The sequence below is a fragment of the Neoarius graeffei genome, chromosome 7 (genome assembly GCF_027579695.1).
Source record: "Neoarius graeffei isolate fNeoGra1 chromosome 7, fNeoGra1.pri, whole genome shotgun sequence".
NCBI lineage: Eukaryota > Metazoa > Chordata > Actinopteri > Siluriformes > Ariidae > Neoarius > Neoarius graeffei.
The window spans coordinates 2471847-2492354 of NC_083575.1; the positions used below are offsets into that span (position 1 = coordinate 2471847).

The window sequence follows — 20508 nt, forward strand, 5'->3', positions numbered from 1 at the left end:
TGTGTCAGCCCTGTGATGACCTGGCGACTTGTCCAGGGTGAACCCCGCCTTTCACCCGTAGTCAGCTGGGATAGGCTCCAGCTCGCCTGCGACCCTGTAGAACAGGATAAAGCGGCTAGAGATAATGAGATGAGATTATTATTATTATTATTATTTAGGTCAGTGGATTGCTAACTTAATCTTTAAAGCTTTGGTACAGGTCAGTGAGATGCTAACTGATGCCAATTTCTTTCTTTTTTTGTCACTTCCTGTCTTTTTTTGGATTCAGAATGTCACCTCAGGTCTTCAGTGGTGGGCTTCAGTGAGCATTAACCCTGAACTGATTAAACAAACATCTACACTCTCCCTAAAGTGAAATGATGATGAGTTGGCGAAGATTTGGACGTGGGCCATCGTTAGCGAGTGTAACGAAGCGGTTAGCGATGAGCTGTGAGAGGAAATCTGCGAGGGGGTTTGGGCTGGTGGACAGTGTGAGAGAATGAGATTTCACACTTGGGTGGTTTTCATGTTAATATAAGACTTAATAATTAGTTAATGAGTTAAAGAGCAGGGAAAGTGTGTGAATGTGTTGCTGTGGTATCAGGCTCGTTCCTGCTGAGGTTCCCTCAGATTCTGTAACATCACTGAAACGCTCTTCTTCACATTCGGCTATGTTCAGGACCGTTAACATGCCGGCTAGCACGCTAGTAAATGTAGCATAACTCACAATACGTCATTGTTTGATGTCTTTTTGTTGTCTTCTCTATAATTTGTGTGTGTCAGTGCCACAGTTACTTGCAGAGGATCGACTGTACAATTTTAACACAGAATGTGAATTAGGACGTGCAGCAGCACGGAGCCTCTCCCTTCATTCCTAAGCACACAGTCACACACTCCACCCTTTAACTAACACACACACACACACACACACACACACACACACACACTTAATGAAGAGACATTAGCATGCCCTGACAAATTCTCATACATTAGATTAATATTCTCAGAGAGAGAGGGAGAGAGAGAGAGAGAGAGAGAGAGAGAGAACAAAAGAGAAATAGACAGGACAGAAGTGGAGAGAGAGAGCAAGAGAGAGAGTGTGTGTGTGTGTGTGTGTGTGCGCGCATTGTTTGGGAAAAGGGTGTGGAAAGGTATCAAGCTCAAGAAGGATTAAAAAGCTTTCAACACACACACACACACACCACAAAAGACTGTAAACCTGAGAAAGCACTACTAGTTATGTTCAAAATCACACACAGTTTATGATGTTCCCTCAGTGAGATCACCTCAATGCAAAAACTGCATTTCCTGGACATATGTGTGTCTGACGTGCGCGCGCACACACAGTTTGGTTTGCGGTTCGGGACGCTGCCACAGGGAGCAGCCGTCTCTCATGCTAACTGTAAAAGCTTTGTTGTGGCTGCTGAACACTTGACTAGGCAGCAAACACCACTCACTAAAGGTCCACGTCCTTGTGAACAAGCTGTTACTATAGAAACCATAACATCCTTAGAACAAGCGTGTGAATATAAACCTGTGATGTGGAGCTGCACTACTGTCAGACCTGCTGTTACAGAGAATTAATCAACACCTGACGACCAATCAGAGTCCAGAACTCCGCAGCGCTGGGGTGTATCTTATCGTTTATACTTGAATGTATAGACTAATTATAATGAATTGCTGATTTTTCTCCACCAGGTGGCGTAATGTCGAGTGGGCGTGAGTCAGTGGGTGATTTGATTCCCCAGGACGTGCTGGAGGTTTTTGCCCAGGAGCGACAGAGTAAGCGGGGCAAAAGATCCCGGAGGCGGAACGCCATTGGCCGAGCGTTCAGCTGGTTAAAGTTCCGGCGCAGAAAAGCTCTCCGTCTAAGCAAAGACGCAAACATCGACCTGCTCATACCTGGACTCCCTGTGCCCATCCCAGTGCCTTCCACCAGCACAGGTAAGCCACACCACCTGTCCATCACACACACAACCCTGAAAAGCCCTGCTTCATGGAGAGAAAACCCCAAACCCTGGGCTGATTGCACCTGAACACAGGTCGCTGTCTGAACGCACGTTCACCCTAACACTTGTGTTTAATGAACATCATAGAGACCGACACCAACCACAAATACACACGCCTGTTCACGTGCCTCTCACTCCACCCAAAGGTAAATACCTTTACCTACATCTAACACAGGTCACACCTGTCTAAATCCAGCCAGTCAGTGCCAACTTTACTTCCACACCGGACGCAGGTGTGTTTATTCTGTGCTCGTTAGTTTGAACACCCTGATGGGATTCAGCTTCACCTGGATGTTGTTTTGTGCAAAAAAAAAAGTGTCAACCATTTTACTACGTGTAAATACAAAATGTTGCATTAGCTGTGTGGAGGTGGAGATTACCTGTGGTGGGTGGGGGTGGGGTTTACCTGTGGTGGGTGGGGTTTACCCGTGGTGGCTGGATCTTATTGGACAGATGTTGCTCATGCAGGTGTTGTGAGGTGATTTCATGGTTCCAGGTGTTTACACACTGTGTAATGTGTTACTGTCAGAGCTGCTGGGTGACACCTGATCGAGAGTGACTCTGGATGTATGATGTCTCCATAGCGCCCCCTGGTGTAGGGAACACTGGTAATGCCCTGGGGTGGAAGCTTGCCCAAGCACCTCCGGAGCATTGGTGTGTGCACGTGCGTGGGCAGTGCTGCTGATTGGTTGTCTGGTGTCCTAATGATGATCCCAAATGGAGGCTCCGCCCCCAGGCCCCAACAGCACATGTTCTAACACAGTGCAAGATGGTGTTCCTTCCTCCACGGTATGGAACTGATTTTAGTCATTTCCAGGTCTGGATTTGGGGGGGCAAAATTAGTATTTCCAGACTATTGTCCCAATTCTGTTTTCTAAAATGTAAAATTCAGAATTTCTAAAAAATAAATTGATGGTCCAGGCAGAGTGTGTTCATGGTGTTTGGAGCAGCCAGCAGTGTTGAAACGGTGGTGGTGGTGTTCTTCTCCACATTGTCTGCGGATGTATTCAGCCTGTTTGATGCCTTTCTTCAGGTTGGACCTGGTGACTATCTGCTGTAGTGTCTCCAGATTTGGAGTGTCTGTGTTCCTCTAGCGCCACCTGTGTGCTGGGGTAGCCTGTTGTGTAAACAGCTCCCGCTGGGTACAGAGCAGTCACGGAGGTGTAAGATGGCGTCCTCTGGCCATATTTTGATTGTCTTTCTTTATTGCAGGTTTGGTCTTGTGGATGTGAGGTCTGTGTCCTGGTGTGAAAGACGATCAGATCGTCCCAGGGCAGGGCCGAGGAAAGCTCTGGATGAGTCTTTGATGTTTGTGGACACTTGATCCAGAGTGATTGAGCCCCTGGTAGGGCACTGCATGTTCTCATAAACATTTCTGGAGCACAGATTGTAAGTTGATCTCGTTAAAATTCCCTGCAGTGATGAAGGTACCATCAGGGTGAGCATCTTGCTGTTTACTGATGGATGAATGCAGCTGTGTTAGCGCTTGCTTAACGTTAGCTTGCGGGGAATGTACACAGCCATGAGGAGGATGATGACGGAATTCTCCTGAGGCAGATAATACTGCCGAAGGTTAAGCAGGAGAGATTTCAGATCTGGAGAATGATAGCTGTCTACTGCAGTGTGGTTGGTGCACCAGTCATGTTTGATGTAGATCCAGAGCTCGCTGCCCTGCTCTGACCCTAGCCGTCTGTTCGGTCTGCGTGGTGTCGCGTCTGATTTGGCAACATCGTAGCACACAGTGTGAATGTAACATCCATGCTAGTGGTTGGATTTTGTACTTGGACATCAAATATGGTCTGAAAAATCTCCTGAGACGTCTGGAGAAGTTTGGAATTTTGAAATGGAAAGTGTGTAGGAACCCTGATGAGAGTTCAGTAAAAATGTAGAAACATTTCTGGTTCTGGCTGAAGGTGATATTTATGTACATAATTTTTATACCTTTTCATTGTTGCTAGCCAGGCCTCCTCACATCTCCCCAAACCTCCTCACATCTCCCCAAACCTCCTCACACCACCTCAGGCCTCCTCACATCTCCCCAAACCTCCTCACACCACCTCAGGCCTCCTCACATCTCCCCAAACCTCCTCACACCACCTCAGGCCTCCTCACATCTCCCCAAACCTCCTCACACCACCTCAGGCCTCCTCACATCTCCCCAAACCTCCTCACACCACCTCAGGCCTCCTCACATCTCCCCAAACCTCCTCACACCACCTCAGGCCTCCTCACATCTCCCCAAACCTCCTCACACCACCTCAGGCCTCCTCACATCTCCCCAAACCTCCTCACACCACCTCAGGCCTCCTCACATCTCCCCAAACCTCCTCACACCACTTCAGGCCTCCTCACATCTCCCCAAACCATCTCGGGCCTCCCCACATTGCTTTCTGCACACGAGCTGATCACCTCTGATTGGACAGTGTGTCTGATTGACAGGACAGAAGAAGGCCGTCCCTCCCATCCTGTCTGTTAGGCTCAGAGTGTGGAACTATCCTGAGCTGTTCCATTGCTGACTTTAAGAACTACTTGGACTCCAGAACCCTGAACTGGGGCACTTTAGAACATTGGCCTTGTGCACGCTGCACCTCAGGGCTTTTATTTTCTCGTCCTCATTATCAGGTTGTTCCATAACTCTGGTGTGTTGCACTCTGGAACTCATTCCCTTTCCACTCTAAGATCCTGAACTGTTGTCTTTCCAGGGTGCAGCAGTGGCAGGTTCTAGAACTTTTGTGGTTTTATATTGCGCTGTTGCATGTAAGAACTTATTTTTGTGTCCTAGAGCCCGGAGCTGTTTAAACCCAGAACCTTGAGCCAGATCACGTTGGAGGACGTTGAACTATTCAGTTTTGCGCAAGAACACTCTGCATTCCAGAAAGCTGAACCAGAGGACGATGGTTTAGAATGTGTTCTGCAACTCTGGAATTTTGTTCTGTAGAACTCCTTGTTCTGTTCCTGAGTTGTTCTGGCTCTAGAGTGCAACAGCCTCGACCTCTTGCGTCCTCCAGCCCTGGGGTTTGGTTTTCGAGAACTTGGAGCTGTTTGAGGTGGTGGAATTGTGTTCTCGAACCCTGAGCAGTTACATTCTGGAGCTCTGAAGTGTTGATGAGGAACTGTAGAGCTACACAGCGGGAAATGCTGAGTGTGTCACAGGAACCCACAGCATAGAGAACCAGGGCTTTGAACCGGTTCAAGGAACGAAAACGAAAACCGGGAACTTTTTTCTATTTCACATGGAACAGAAATGAAACCAGAAACTTTATTATTTTTTATGTTCCGGAACAGAACACTTATTAAAAATAATGGTAACCGGTTAATACCAGTTTTTATTTCGTTCCTCAAAGTTTCCGTAGCCTACAAATAAAAAAGTCATTCTTCTCCTGCGCAAGTTTCTATGACCCGCTGGGGTTCACTTCCTGTGTGACGTTCGCTGACTGAATGGAGAGAGCGGGAGGGTGGACTACTATCACGCCTCCACATCTTAAATAAGAGGTAAATATTGCAGTCTATCGTTATTCAAAAACGTCAATTTCAAACATGATATCAATATATTTGTCCACGTTAATGAGAGGCTCGCGAACATTAAATGACGTTAACCTCTGTTAGCCTATCAGTGCATAGGGCCTGACTTGCCTTTGGTAACACACTAAACGAATTCTCTTTCATTTTTGGCACTTTTTCTGTTTGTGTAGATGGGAAGACATACTGAGAATCCAAATCGCCAACATTTGAAATAATAATTGTTTTGAATTATTTCTTGTCTTATTTAATGAAGGTTGTAATAGAATTAGCCTACATTTGGCTTAAGCTGGATGAGACAGAGACATCATTTTATAGCCATTTGTTAAACAGCTGACAGGGAACGTAATTAACCGTTCCGGGAACTAAATTTTTTTGTTCTAACCGGTTCGGGAACGTCTATTTAATGGTGGAACCTAAAACCGGAAACGTTAAAATTCCGTTTCTGTTCGGAACGAACCAATAGGAAAAAAATTCTGGTTCAAAGCCCTGTAGAGAACACACAGAACATATAAAGCATTAAAGTGTTTATCGTCATGGTGCAGTTCAGACTGCGAGCGCATTAGGTAAATTATAGAAAACACACACACACACGTTCCACAGCAGCGGTGGGAATGTTGGTTTCTGTTTATTTAAACACCCAGACAACAGAACGATCTGGTTTGTGATTTCCCACAATGCCCTGCAGCGTGTTTGCTTTCTGTGGGCGTCACATTTGAACAGTATGACTCATCACTCTGACCTTTGACCTCTGCAAGAAGCTAGGCTGGTATAGTGTGTGTGTGTGTGTGTGTGTGTGTGTGTGTGTGTGTGTGTGTGTGTGTGTGTGTGTGTTTTCATAGATGATGGGGATTTCCATCCTGATTCTGACATGCCGACTGTCACTTTTTCTCTCTTTCTCATTAATATTAGCAGGGTCAGTAACAGCCCACTGTGTCTCTCTCTCTCTCTCTCTCACACACACACACACACACTTCTCAGGTAGTGTGTGAGCAGAACGGTATGGAACATTTTCCTGTGACTTTGCTGAGACGTGACTCTCAAGTGGGAACATAAACCTTGAGAGGTTATAAGGAATTTCTCCTTGGCTGTGTGTGTGTGTGTGTGTGTGTGTGTGTGTTATCATCTCATTGCTGTAACTCTGGCAGGGTTTAGTAGAAGGACCACACCTTAAAGTCTGTCTTGCATTGCTTCATGCAGGAGGCATAAATTCCATAACCCCCCCCACACCCACACACACACACACACACACACACACACACCCGGCCCCACACACACTTGCACACATGACTGCAAGAACAAACTGTGATGTCTTTTTAATAAGCACTATAAGGAATCATAACAAGAAAGAAGCTCTGAGTTCAGAGTACTGGAGGTTCTCTCTCTCTGTGTGTGTGTGTGTGTGTGTGTGTGTGTGTGTGCGCGCGCTGCAGTAGAGCTTTGAAGTTTGTGCAGTAGACTGTCAGACTGTATAAAGTTTAAAACCCTCCCATATGATAAAAACAGGAGTTAAAATGTTTGTGGTAGTAAACAGGAGCAGCTCTGGGCAGCAGAACCCGTCCCTCACGCGGGGCAGCAGAACCCGTCCCTCACGCGGGGCAGCAGATCCCGTCCCTCACGCGGGGCAGCAGAACCCGTCCCTCACGCGGGGCAGCAGAACCCGTCCCTCACGCGGGGCAGCAGAACCCGTCCCTCACGCGGGGCAGCAGAACCCGTCCCTCACGCGGGGCAGCAGATCCCGTCCCTCACGCGGGGCAGCAGAACCCGTCCCTCACGCGGGGCAGCAGAACCCGTCCCTCACGCGGGGCAGCAGAACCCGTCCCTCACGCGGGGCAGCAGAACCCGTCCCTCACGCGGGGCAGCAGAACCCGTCCCTCACGCGGAGCTGCTCTGTGTTCTCACCAGTGTAGAACCTGTGTGTTCACTCGACTCTTCTGTTCACAGATTTGTACTGAACGTTGCTGTTCAGAACGTGGTGGTGTTCTCTCTAGACCCCTGATTTGTTGTGCTCTCGAATCTTGAGTGGTTTCGTTCCCAATATCTTTTACTTCTTGCATTTTCCTGGTTCTTGAGGGCAGCTGTTTAGAGTTCTCCATCTGCTGTGCATGGTCCTACATTGAGGTTTTGCATTTAAGAACTTCTGTTTGTGTTCCAGAACCCTGAGCTGTTTTTCAATTGTACAAAAATGTTTTTTGAGCACTTGTTGCACTCCAGAACCTTCAACGGGACCAATTTAAAATGTTTTCTGCTGTACTGGGATGTTGTTTCTTGAGAACTAAATCTAGGGTTTCCTTCCAGAACCCTGTATCAGTATGGTTCTGGAGCTGCTGTGGTCCAAGATTGAGTTGGTGCATTTATTTTATTAACTTTGTGTGTATTCAAGAACCCTGAATTGTTGTGTAGAATACAAACCCTGGACTTTTGGGTTGGAGAGCTTGTGTTCCAGAACAAGTCCTTCATGTCTTACATTCTAGAGCTTTGGCCTGCTGCTTTTTAAGGATGTGGTGTCATGGTAATGGTGGTGTAGAACCCGGAGCTTTTGTCTTCTGGAATGCTGAAATATTATTGCCTGATGGTGTTTGGTGCCGGAACTGAAATGGAAAAAATGTGAAAGACACAGAGGAAGCAGATGTGTGTAAACAGGAAGACAAGACAGGCTTAGGGTTCCATGTGGTGATCTTACACAGATCAGCACAGGATCTACTCGAGTGACAGACTGGGTTCTAATCAGCTCTCGGAACCAGTGACATGTAAAGTGCAGGAGCCCTGCTGGTTCTGCAGAGTTTTACTGCAGGGATTTGTCCATGCAGGACGGACCATACTGTTCTAGAACCGGGCCTGAGAAAAGTTACCTTCTGGAACTCGGGTTGATTGTGTTGTTCAGAGCAGAGCGCAGTGAGAGCCTGGAGCCATGTTGCAATGTGTGTAATGTAAATAAGGGCGTACATGTTCTGCTCAAACACAGCCATGGAAATCAAACAGAGAACTTTCCAGAAGTTCTGTGCTGAAGCACATCGAGTGTGTGTGTGAGAGAGAGAGAGAGAGAGAGAGATTGACTTCTGTACACAGTTATGTAATTTATCAGCCACACCTCTCACACGGCTCCCAATCCAGTCTGCTCGGAGGGGGTCGCTGGACAGGACTGGCTCTATGGACATGGGTCAGGGGGAGCCAATACTTTGTGCAGAGTCACAGACGGGCTCCAGCCAGTGATTGTAGCCCTATAGAGTGATCTGTGTGGGAGACGAACCTGATAAAGTGTAAACTCTGTGTGTAAACATGTTTGCTAATGTTGCAAAGGTCGCAGTTTCCTTGTTCCAGGTGCAGGCTGTGAATTTTCAAGGAGAAATGAAGCTGCACTTCTCAGGGAAACGACGTGACACAGGATTTAGAAACGAGGAGGAAAGTAATCATCACGTGACGTTTCGCTCACCAGCCTCCGTCTTTTTTTTAATATATATATTTATTTTTAAATGTCCTGAAGTGAAGATGACCAAAAACCCCGCAGCTTGTGTGTTAACGGGAAACAGCGTGATGATGAAGCGTAAACTCCTCTGTCCTGGAAAAGCTGGTGAGGCTGCGTTGATATCGATACGTTTATTCATTCATCACTTTTGCTGGTGTCCACACTAGGGTTGGGCGGTATTACGGTAAGAAGGTATCCCGAGGTATCCAAAAGTACCAACGGTATCGGTCTCATTACCGTCATTTAAAAAAATATATAATATCTAAATAAATATGGAGTACATGAGGTCATAATATAAAATAATAAATTGAAGATCATCCCGAATAACTGTGTGATCGTATTTTCACTAATTCTATCAATTTCCTAAAGAAGTTCTCATCGCGTGCAGGGTTGTTTATGTCGTTACCATGGCAACCCTGCGTGACATTTTGGAGTCTGACAGAAAGCTTCGCAAGAGACTGAGAGCGGGGGTGTCATGGCTCAGATGGCTAAGGCACCGTACCATAAATCCGGGGACCCGGGTTCGATTCCGACCCGAGGTTATTTCCTGATCCCGTCTCTCTCTCCCCCGCTCATTTCCTGTCTCTCTACACTGTCCTATCTTAAAAAAAAAAAAGAGAGACTGAGACTGCGGTTGAAAGATGGCAAGTCAAGATAACGAGTTAGTGGCAAAAAAAAAATACAACATCGGCAGTGTGGCAGTATTTTGGTTTCAAACCAAACGAAAAATCTAATATGTCCCCTAAGGCACACCATAGCCTGGGGTACTCCACTTCCACGAGATCTCTCCAATGAGTTGTGTTTTGAGTAGGTTACATGAGTAACAACAAGGTAAAATAATATAACGTATGACATTTGGGATGTGGGTAATAAACGTTTGAAATGTCATCTACTGAAGAAACGGAAGAAAACATCGTAGCGTAAACTGTTCGGTTTCTGGTGGGAATTAGCAATGCGCTTGCTATCTTTGTTGGGTGTGTTAAACCGTATGGATTTAAGTGGAATAATTGTAAGGAGTTATGTGATCAAGACAACGTTTTAAGCAAGGTAAGGCCATTTGATTATTAATTTCCCCGCCATGGCATGACGTGGGCCCATATGATTTTGCCTTGTGCAGCTATCACGCATTTGAATTAGGTTCCCCTCATTTGCGCTGAAGAATATGGTTTATCGCGCAGTCTGAACGGGGTGTTGGTTGATTCTTTTTCTTTTTTTTATTTCCCATGCTTGAAAGGGTATGATCCTGCTCATCGTGTACTTTTTTTTTATGGAGTAGGTGAAATAGTGCTGCAAATGGCGTTTCAACGCAGACGTGTAAACGACAGTTGAATGCTATTTTCAAGATGAAGGAAGAGTTGCGTGATGCTTTGAAATATCTCTTAATGCTAGTGTTGCCACACGTCCAGGTTTTTCCGGGATTGTCCCGGTTTTTTGTGGAAAATGGAAAATGTCCAGGAAAATGGAATAACCTTCCCGGGACACGTTTTGTCCTGGTTTTTTACTTCCTCACATTATCCCCCATTGAAATAAACACAAATCATTAATGTTTCTCGCAGCCACTTAACATATTAATAGTTTTCACGTAAGCGGGCATATTGTAGGCAGCTGCTTGTGTGGCCTCACCGAATGTTTGCGCACGCAGCCAGCCGCCGTTGCTAGGTGATCGTGGTCAATACAACGGCGGCCGCGCGAAATCAAAGCTACTGGAATACCGTAATACCAAACAATAGGTGAGAGTTCCCTTGGTCGGTGCGCGAGTAGGCTGGCTGTCTACTTCCTATGTTCTGATTCTGATAAAGGCTGGTTCTAAAGCCTGGGCCAATTTCATCAATAAATGAATCATTAAATAAATCATTAAATATATCAAAAAAGAATGCCTGAACACTGGCGTGAGAAATGAATAAATCAGTTGTCCCAATAACACAGCACCTCTCTCTTGTGATTAAAACAAAGGATTAGGGCTATTTGGTATGATTATAGTCTAACTTTTAAAGTTCAGTTCTCCAGAGAAAAGGCTAAAACAACAACGAAGCAGACAGAGAAATTATATTGATTATATTTGTATTATTTTGATTTGGAAACGGAATGGGAGGAGAGACTCTTCAGGGGGCTGTTAGCCTACTATTAAATATTTGTTTAAAAAAAAAATTGGCGTCCAAATAAGATCATTCCTATATGAAATTATTTTTTGTAATAATATTTGTGGTAGTGCCCATTTAAGGGTTAAAAAGACAAAATTAATTTTAACTAAACGCCTAACTGCACCAGTTGAACTGTTTTATTTTTAAACGTGAACATTCACATAAGGCATCGTAGATGTGCGTGTCCGCAGCCCTCAACCCCCGTGCTCGTACGTGCGCGCAGGCGCGGCTGCCGACCGATGTGTCCCGGTTTTTTACAACTCAGATGTGGCAACCCTACTTAATGCACAAAATTCGCTTTGCTGCTTAATCCATACCACAATGCACACAATTCGCTATGCTGCTTTTAAATAGTACATTTGAGGCATAGGCGCACGTTACACAGTAGGCCGAAACAAAATATTATTTTTTTCTCGGTAATACCGTATACCCCGGGAAAACACAGAGACGGTTTAAAGGTATCAAAATTTGGATACCGCCCAACCCTAGTCCACACTACTCCGGAGATTTCGAGCCCCAAAAATGGAGTCTATTGTAAACGCTGTGGGTTCAGTCCGGATGGAGCCGAAATGCAGATGCTGACGTTCACCTCCTGATTTGGGTCTCGTCTGTTACGATGTTCCCTTCCCTGATTCGTCACGCTGCTGTATGTCACGTGACCCTTTCCTGGGGTAAAACAAAACAAGTGGATCAGCTGTTTATAGCGACTCGTACATGCCCAGTGAACGTGAATAGTCATGTGATGCATTTTCTGGCGTGTTAGTGTGGACGGAGATTAAAACACTCGATCACTTTCACTTCAGAACTAAAACCTGTTCATGTGGACAGAACCTTAAAGTTCCAGCTTCACCTCTGACTGTTACACAGCTCTCACACTGGAGACTCCTTCCAGAGACGTTCCATAAACCCCGCGAACGTCGTCAGGACCGAGGCGTTGGACCTCAAGCTGCGTGAGGAGGCCTGAGGTGGAGCTGAGGTTTAAACTCGGGTTCCTGTGGAATTCTGGAGATTGTGGAGGAGTCATTTACTGCAGTGTGTTGATTTCAGAAGTGCACTTGGTTTTCTCTGCTCCGTTTTGTCGTGAACAGGGTTCTGTTGGTGAGTTAACGACGGGTCTGTGTTTGAAAGCGTGTTTTCAGGACAGTTTGATGACGTTAATGAGGAAGAGTGACGTGATCACTGACTGATGAATTGATCGTTAAACACACAGCTGACGGCTCAGTGATTAAATGTTCAGACCTGAGAGTCAGTGTGTTAATGATTAGCCCCACGCACACACAGATATGTCCAGCATCCTGTATTTGACTTCATTATTCTCCATCCTGTGGAACAGAAGCCCCTTCCTTTAGGAAATCGGCACTGCAGTGTGAACAAAAGCTGATCTCAGGTGGAATATAAACATGTTGACGCTGTGAGCGCAGTGTTGCGTGTCTTGCTCCGGTTTCAAACTCATTTGTTTTCCCGAAACACTGCCGAAGGAAGCTATAATATGCAAAATCAAAAACCCACAAGGGAAGATCCGCGCTCGCTCTCTTGTGTGTTTTTTTTTTTTTTTCCCCAAACCCGCAGAGCGTCTCTTGCACTCCCTCACTCCTCACTGTGGACATCCTGCTCATTTCTGGTCACTGCAGAGACACTCGACACTCTTCTGTGTGTCAGAGAGGGTTTAGGTTTTTTATATATATATCATTATCTCTAGCCGCTTTATCCCGCGCGTGTGCTGTTCCAAAGCTTCGTTCCCACACGCACCACGTGTGAAGTTGGGAAACCAGTTCCACGATCCACAGCACAAGCTTTGACTCCAAAACCACAACACACACTTTAGCTTTCAGCTAACATCAACTTTAACAATACACAAACAGGAAGTTAAGAGTCATATGGCAGAGTTGATTCTTTGAATCATCTGTTTATCTTCATGAATCAAGGGTGTGTCCTGGTTAAGTGATCAGTGTCCTTGGGTCATTGTTTGTGAATCTGTTCAGATTTTAGCCTCCACTAAATTAAATGGAGTGTTTGCCTGGTCCCTGTGAATTAACTGTTAATGAAGAAAGATCAAGAAATAATCATTAATCAGTGTTAAGTAAACATTAAGTACATTTAAACACAGAGGAAATGGAAAATAACAATCAATATGAACATGTGATTTAACACCTTTCTAAGCCAACTGGAATGGATCAATTAAAGTCTGTCTCGCCGTGTCTCTGTCTCGCCGTGTCTCTGTCTCATGAATGTATCCTGTCGCTCCACACCTGACCACCGACACTGAACTGTTTGCTGCTGTATGCACCTGAACGCAGCACGTCCCAACATGTCCACATAGTTTTCGTTCTCCTGGAAAAGTTTCCTCTGAAGCTCTTCCTTAAAATAAGTGTGTGTGTGTGTGTGTGTGTGCCTCCATGACCCAGCAGACATGAGTCTCTTATGATCTCACACACACACACACACACACACACACACACACACACACTTGAATACTTTCCTGTGACTGTTGTTAGTAATCATGATGATGTTAGTATTTTTTTTATGAAGACGTCTCCGATGACATCATTCACCATGACCTCATTCACTGTGCAGCGACTCCGTAGCTCCAAACTCTGAGTGGGGAAATAAACCCCAACTGCATCTCCTGAGCTCGTCCACCCATTAACTAACACACACACAGTCAGAAGTGTTGAATTAACACCGGCTGAGGTCTCGTACAGCTCAGAATCAACACTGACTGCTGTTTAATTCAGAGTTTCAGTTTTCTACATTTGAGTTCACTGCTTTTTATTTTCTCTGTGTTCCTCTTTATCTCTCCATCAGCAAACACCCGGAGGCTGAAGGGAGAGAGGGCGAGTCAGGACAAAGTGGAGTGTGTGCAATGTGTGTTCACACTCGCATGTTGGAGAGAGAGACACACACAGGGAGAGAGCGAGAGACACACACACACAGGAAGGGACAGAGAGAGGGAGAGCGAGAGAAACACACACGGGAGGGGGAGAGAGAGAGGTGTGCATGCGCGTGCACACGGGGGGACAGGGAGAGAGAGGGACTGGATGAGGGGGACAGGGAGAGAGAGGGACTGGATGAGGGGGACAGGGGGAAAAACGTGACGGAGACAGGGAGAGTGGGACAGATGGAGACTAGAAGAGAGGGAAAGACAGACTGGGAGAGGGAGACACTGGCAGAGAGAGAGCTTTTTTGCAGGGTTGGAAGTTTTAATGTTCTCAAACTTTTTATTATTATAAAATGATGGTGATGATGGTAATTTATTGCTGTTGTTGAATCCTGTAATATCAACTACAAAGTTAATTTGGTTCTGATCTAATATTTATACATCTATAATCTACATCTAATATTAAAACCCACTCCTCAGATTAAACCGGTTTCATCTGGATAACTTCATAAATTAAATCTGCGTCAGTGAGATTTTAAGAATAAAAGTCGCTGTTTAAAGACACTCTGTGGAAGTAGTGAAGTTCTGTGAGTGGAAATTTTAGAAAGGAAAATTGACAATAAATATGATCACTTTTTAGTATGTGATGTACAATATATTAAAAACAAACAATTCTAGTTTTAGATTCTTTATTAGAGCAACACAAATATAAGCTACATACATTTCTCTTCAGAAAATATTTGCACTTTGTAGATTTTTACATTTCAGGTTCTGATAAAATATGCTGTGTTTTTATAAACACTACCAGTCAAAAGTTTGGAAGCACCTTCAAATTTGATGTTTTTTTTTCTTTATTTTAATTAACTAAAAGACACTTCATGTCTTAATGACTGACTGTTATTTCTCTTTACTTACTTGAGCGGTTCTTGACATAATATGGATTACTACAGTTGTCGAACAGGGCTGTTTACTGTATGTATGTTTATTATTTACTCTTTACTGGTTGATGGGGTCAAATGCATTAAGAAGGCAAGAAATTCCATTTTTGACAAAACACACCTGTTAATTGAGAAGCGTTCCAGGTGACGACCTCATGAAGCTGGTTCAGATAATGCCAACGGTGTGCAAAGCTGTTATCAAGGTAAATAGTGACGAATTTGAAGGATCTAAAAGATGAAACGTTGTTTTTTTAACACTTGTTTACCATAAATTCCATATGTTCCATATGTTATTTCATAGTTTTGATGAGTTTAGTATTGTTCTACAATGGACGAAAAAAATAAAAACATTGAATTTGAAGGTGTTTCCAAACTTTTGACTGGTACTGTATATAGACAGACAGAGGGTGTCCCAGAAGTTAGGGGGCGTATTGATCTACACTTATTATTCCAGAGTGCCCCCTAACTTCTAGGACACCCTGTGTGTCTGTGCATTTTTTTATATAATATATATTACAGTTGCAATCAAATATTCAACCCCCTCACCTCAAAAGACGTTATAGTGATGTGGATGAAAGATAATGACAAAAAAACTCTTAAACAAAAAATTGATACATACAGTTAGGTCCATAAATATTTGGACAGAGGCAACATTTTTCTAATTTTGGTTCTGTACATTACCACAATGAATTGTGAACAAAACAATTCAGATGCAGTTGAAGTTCAGACTTTCAGCTTTAATTCAGTGGGTTGAACAAAATGATTGCATAAAAATGTGAGGAACTAAAGCATTTTTTAAACACAATCCCTTCATTTCAGGGGCTCAGAAGTAATTGGACAAATTAAATAATTGTAAATAAAATGTTAATTTCTAATACTTGGTTGAAAACCCTTTGTTGGCAATGACTGCCTGAAGTCTTGAACTCATGGACATCACCAGACGCTGTGTTTCCTCCTTTTTAATGCTCTGCCAGGCCTTTACTGCAGCGGTTTTCAGTTGCTGTTTGTTTGTGGGCCTTTCTGTTTGAAGTTTAGTCTTTAACAAGTGAAATGCTGCTCAATTGGGTTGAGATCAGGTGACTGACTTGGCCATTCAAGAATATTCCACTTCTTTGCTTTAATAAACTCCTGGGTTGCTTTGGCTTTATGTTTTGGGTCATTGTCCATCTGTATTATGAAACGCCGACCAATCAGTTTGGCTGGATTTGAGCACACAGTATGTCTCTGAATACCTCAGAATTCATCCGGCTGCTTCTGTCCTGTGTCACATCATCAATAAACACTAGTGACCCAGTGCCACTGGCAGCCATGCATGCCCAAGCCATCACACTGCCTCCGCCGTGTTTTACAGATGATGTGGTATGCTTTGGATCATAATCTGTACCACGACTTCGCCATACTTTTTTCTTTCCATCATTCTGGTCAAGGTTGATCTTGGTTTCATCTGTCCAAAGAATATTCTTCCAGAACTGTGCTGGCTTTTTTAGATGTTTTTTAGCAAAGTCCAATCTAGCCTTTTTATTCTTGAGGCTTATGAGTGGCTTGCACCGTGCAGTGAACCCTCTGTATTTACTTTCATGCAGTCTTCTCTTTATGGCAGATTTGGATATTGATACGCCTACCTCCTGGAGAGTGTTGTTCACTTGGTTGGCTGTTGTGAAGGGGTTTCTCTTCACCATGGAAATTATTCTGCGATCATCCACCACTGTTGTCTTCTGTGGGCGTCCAGGTCTTTTTGCATTGATGAGTTCACCAGTGCTTTCTTTCTTTCTCAGGATGTACCAAACTGTAGATTTTGCCACTCCTAATATTGTAGCAATTTCTCGGATGGGTTTTTTCTGTTTTCGCAGCTTAAGGATGGCTTGTTTCACCTGCATGGAGAGCTCCTTTGACCACATGTTTTCTTCACAGCAAAATCTTCCAAATGCAAGCACCACACCTCAAATCAACTCCAGGCCTTTAATCTGCTTAATTGAGAATGACATAACGAAGGAATTGCCCACACCTGCCCATGAAATAGCCTTTGAGTCAATTGTCCAATTACTTTTGGTCCCTTTAAAAACAGGGTGGCACATGTTAAGGGGCTGAAACTCCTAAACCCTTCATCCAATTTTAATGTGGATCCCCTCAAATGAAAGCTGAAAGTCTGGACTTTATGTCCATTATATAACTATAACTTGAATATGTTTCAGTAAACAGGTAAAAAAAACAAAATTTGTGTCAGTGTCCAAATATATATGGACCTAACTGTATTTGGGTATTTTGACAACAGAAGTTTTAACTTTGAAGTTCAAATGAAAATGTAAATCTTTTAACGCATGTGCACTATTATGCCGCTTTTCCACTACCAACGCGGCTGAGTTGGGCTGAGCCGTGCGGTGCTGAGTTGGGCTGAGTCGAGCTGAGCGGGGCTGTTGGAGTTGCATTTCGACTACAACCGCGCTGAACCGTGCTGGCTGGAAGTGGGTGGACACATTGGGTGGAGTTAGCGAAAGTGGGTGGATGTCACGTGATGTCGTTAGGTGGCGCAAACAGTGACATCAGTGGCCTTTTAAGCGGTAGTCTCACGACCAGGATAGTAAACAATAAACATGGAGGACATGGAGTCGTTAGTGTTGCTGGTCTTGGTGCTGTGGCTTGTTGTCACCGACAACGCCAACAGATACTGGCAAGAGCGTATAGATGAGGCGAGGCGCATAAGGCTTCAGAAATTCTCGTAATTATTATTCTTCCGGGTTTACGGTGTTTACAGATCCCAGCGTGCTCGCGGGGCGTGTGTGGGCATGTGAGGACACTCCTCCTCACCAATCAGTGCACAGGGGAGTGTCTCCTCACGCCCCTAGCCCCGCTCGGCTCGGTTTGGCTCGCTTCAGCCCCACTCCAAAACCGTGCGAGTTTTGGGTGCTAAGCAGGGCTGAAGCGAGCTGAGTCGTGCTGCTCTGAGGTAGTCGAAACGCGAGCCATGTCGGGCTGAAGCAAGCTGAAAAAGGGTAGTGGAAAAGGGCCATTATTTCAACTCCCAGCTTCAGTACTTTGTGGAGCATCCTTTAGCTTTTATAACTTCTAACAAACATTTTCGGTAAGTGCTGACAAGCTTCTTACACCTCTCAATTGGAATCTTTGCCCATTCTTCATGTGCAAAAGCCTCTCGCTCAGTGATGTTTGATGGCTTCCGTGCTGCAACTGCCTTCTTTAAATCCCACCAAAGATTTTCAATCGGATTTAAATCTGGTGACTGAGAAGGCCACTGCAGGATGTTCCAGGATCATCATCTCAACCAAGCTTTGGTTGACTTGGAGGTGTGCTTGGGATCATTGTCTTGCTGGAAAGTCCATTGATCACCAAGGTTTAATTTGTCAACAGAAGGCACCACATTCCTCTTTAAAATGGCCTGGTATTTCTGGGAATCCATGATGCCAGGTACACGATCAAGACTGGCAGTTCCTACCGCAGAAAAACAGCCCCACATCAATGACCCACCTCCATGCTTGACTGTGGGGATGGTATTGTTCTGGTCATAAGTGTAGGTATCATGCCGCCATCTTGTGTCAGAACTACAATTCCCAGGCAACTTCCGTGTGACCTATGTCACGCGTGGGCGGGATCACCTACGTCAGTCTGCCATGCACGCATAAATCCAAGTGGAAGCTCCACCATCTTTGTCTCTCACGTCTGGCTTCCGATGAATCTGGACGTATAAAGAGGCGCTCTCCACCCAGAAAGACGTCTTCTTTCTTGCAAGATCCATCACTCGGCGCGATTTTCTTTCTTACCCTTGGCAAAGGTAAACTCTACAGTCGCGCGATCTTTAAACTCAACCTGAGTTACAACCGGTTTACTTGCATTAGAAGTGACGTCACGACTGCAGCCCAGGCAGTTAAAAGTTAAGAAGCGATTGAATCCTTTTTAACTCAAAAGCGCTGTGCATCTTATTCTGATCAGAGACTTTTCCTCACGAACGCTGAGGTTCGGACCAAGAATCCTCTGCTTTCCACGGGAACCACCCAAGTGCTCCGCTGGACCAGAAAGTTTTCTCCGCCTCCATCACGAGCGGCTCACGTGCTCCCACGGCGAGGCCCGAGACTACACCGGCGAATAGTTCTTCATATCTTGCTAAAGGCAGGATTAAGTAAGATTTTGGCATTTGGGCATAATTAAGATAGTCTTAGGAATTTGCTTTTATTTGAAATAGTGTGAATTTAAACCCAGGTTTATTCATTACACTATTAGACACGCAGCGTGTTGATTTATTTTGGTTCTATGTTCTCTCAATTGTTTAATAGATAGGCTGCGCATGCTTCTCTCTCTCTCTTATTCTGACTAACACTTTAATTTCCTTATCATACATTTTGACCTTATCAAGGTTTCAGTGAGTTTGGTAATGTTATGAGAGTGGAATCTTTTTGTTACTGAGAAAACACGTGCTCAACAGGCCTGACCAGGCCTGATACACTTTAGATAGCTTCCCTTTGTCTTTAGCAACACGTGCTCAGTAGGCCTCATAAGGCCTAACAAACACCCTTTAGCTAGGCCATAGGGCCTTTCACAAACATACTAGCAACACAAGGCTAATCTAGGCTTCCACCACGTGTAGTTGGCTACATGAGGCTAAACACAGAGCTAATCCTTTGTTCTATTTAGATAACATTCTTTTGTTTTAGCTAGCAACAAGCTAGGCCTCCACCACGTGTAGTTAGCTACACGAGACTAAACACATGGTCAAGTCCTTCTCTCACACACACCTCACTGCTTGTATATATTGATTTATTATTTTTATCTTTTTATCCTTGTATAATAAATTCATTTATTAAACAAACTGTGTTTTTGTGTGAACAACAATATGTGAAGTCCCCAATCTTCTCAAAGAATTCAAAAAGGGTGCATATAAAAGTTATGTAATGTGGTAAGTGATTGTAATAATTTGGAAATGTACCATAATTTAGCTGTTTGGTAATTTATTATTAAGCACCAGGATTAATGGTATGATTCACTAAATGATTCACTGAATGAGACTGATTCTATGGTATGATTCAATTCAAACGAGTCAAAGTAAACGATTCAATGGGATTGATTCATTTTAATTATTGACCTTGAAAATTTAATGAGACTGATTTAATGAGATTGATCACTTAATTTCAATAATTAACTGATTGCACCCACAGTTAAATTGGTGCCCCGTGTGAGGAGATTGGTTTGTTGACTTCTGGGATATTGTTCAACAACAAATAAACTCAGTTGATTCAGCAACTGCTAAGGTATATCCCCAGGTGTGTTAAAACGGTTAACAGTAGTGTGATAACCATATCACCAATACTCATAACCTATTTAACTTAGGATAAGAGAGCATTTCCAAATAAACCTTATTAATTACATAGTTAATTAATAATGATTAAATTAATAATTAACTTGATTAATTATCTAGTATCCAGCCTAAGTAAAATGGCATCCCCTCATGTCTCAAAAATGGAAGACAACGCTCAAGACGTGTCTCTCCTTGAGGTCATTGCAGACCTCATTCACTGCTCTGCTTCCGAAAAGGCAAAAATTAAGTACACGAGTGAGAGTGAATGCCAAAACA

General features: G+C 44.1%; 1 protein-coding gene across 4 annotated transcripts in view; it reads left to right on the plus strand.

The window, feature by feature from the left end:
• Window positions 1–20508, plus strand: part of si:dkey-157l19.2 (uncharacterized protein KIAA1522 homolog) — a 60253-nt gene that overhangs the window by 19273 nt on the left and 20472 nt on the right. For all 4 annotated transcript variants that reach the window (XM_060925117.1, XM_060925118.1, XM_060925115.1 and 1 more), the window contains one exon: window positions 1678–1923. In XM_060925117.1, coding sequence (XP_060781100.1) covers window positions 1686–1923 — 238 coding nt within the window. In that variant the 5' untranslated portion in view covers window positions 1678–1685. Of the gene's footprint in view, window positions 1–1677; window positions 1924–20508 lie in introns of those variants that run through there.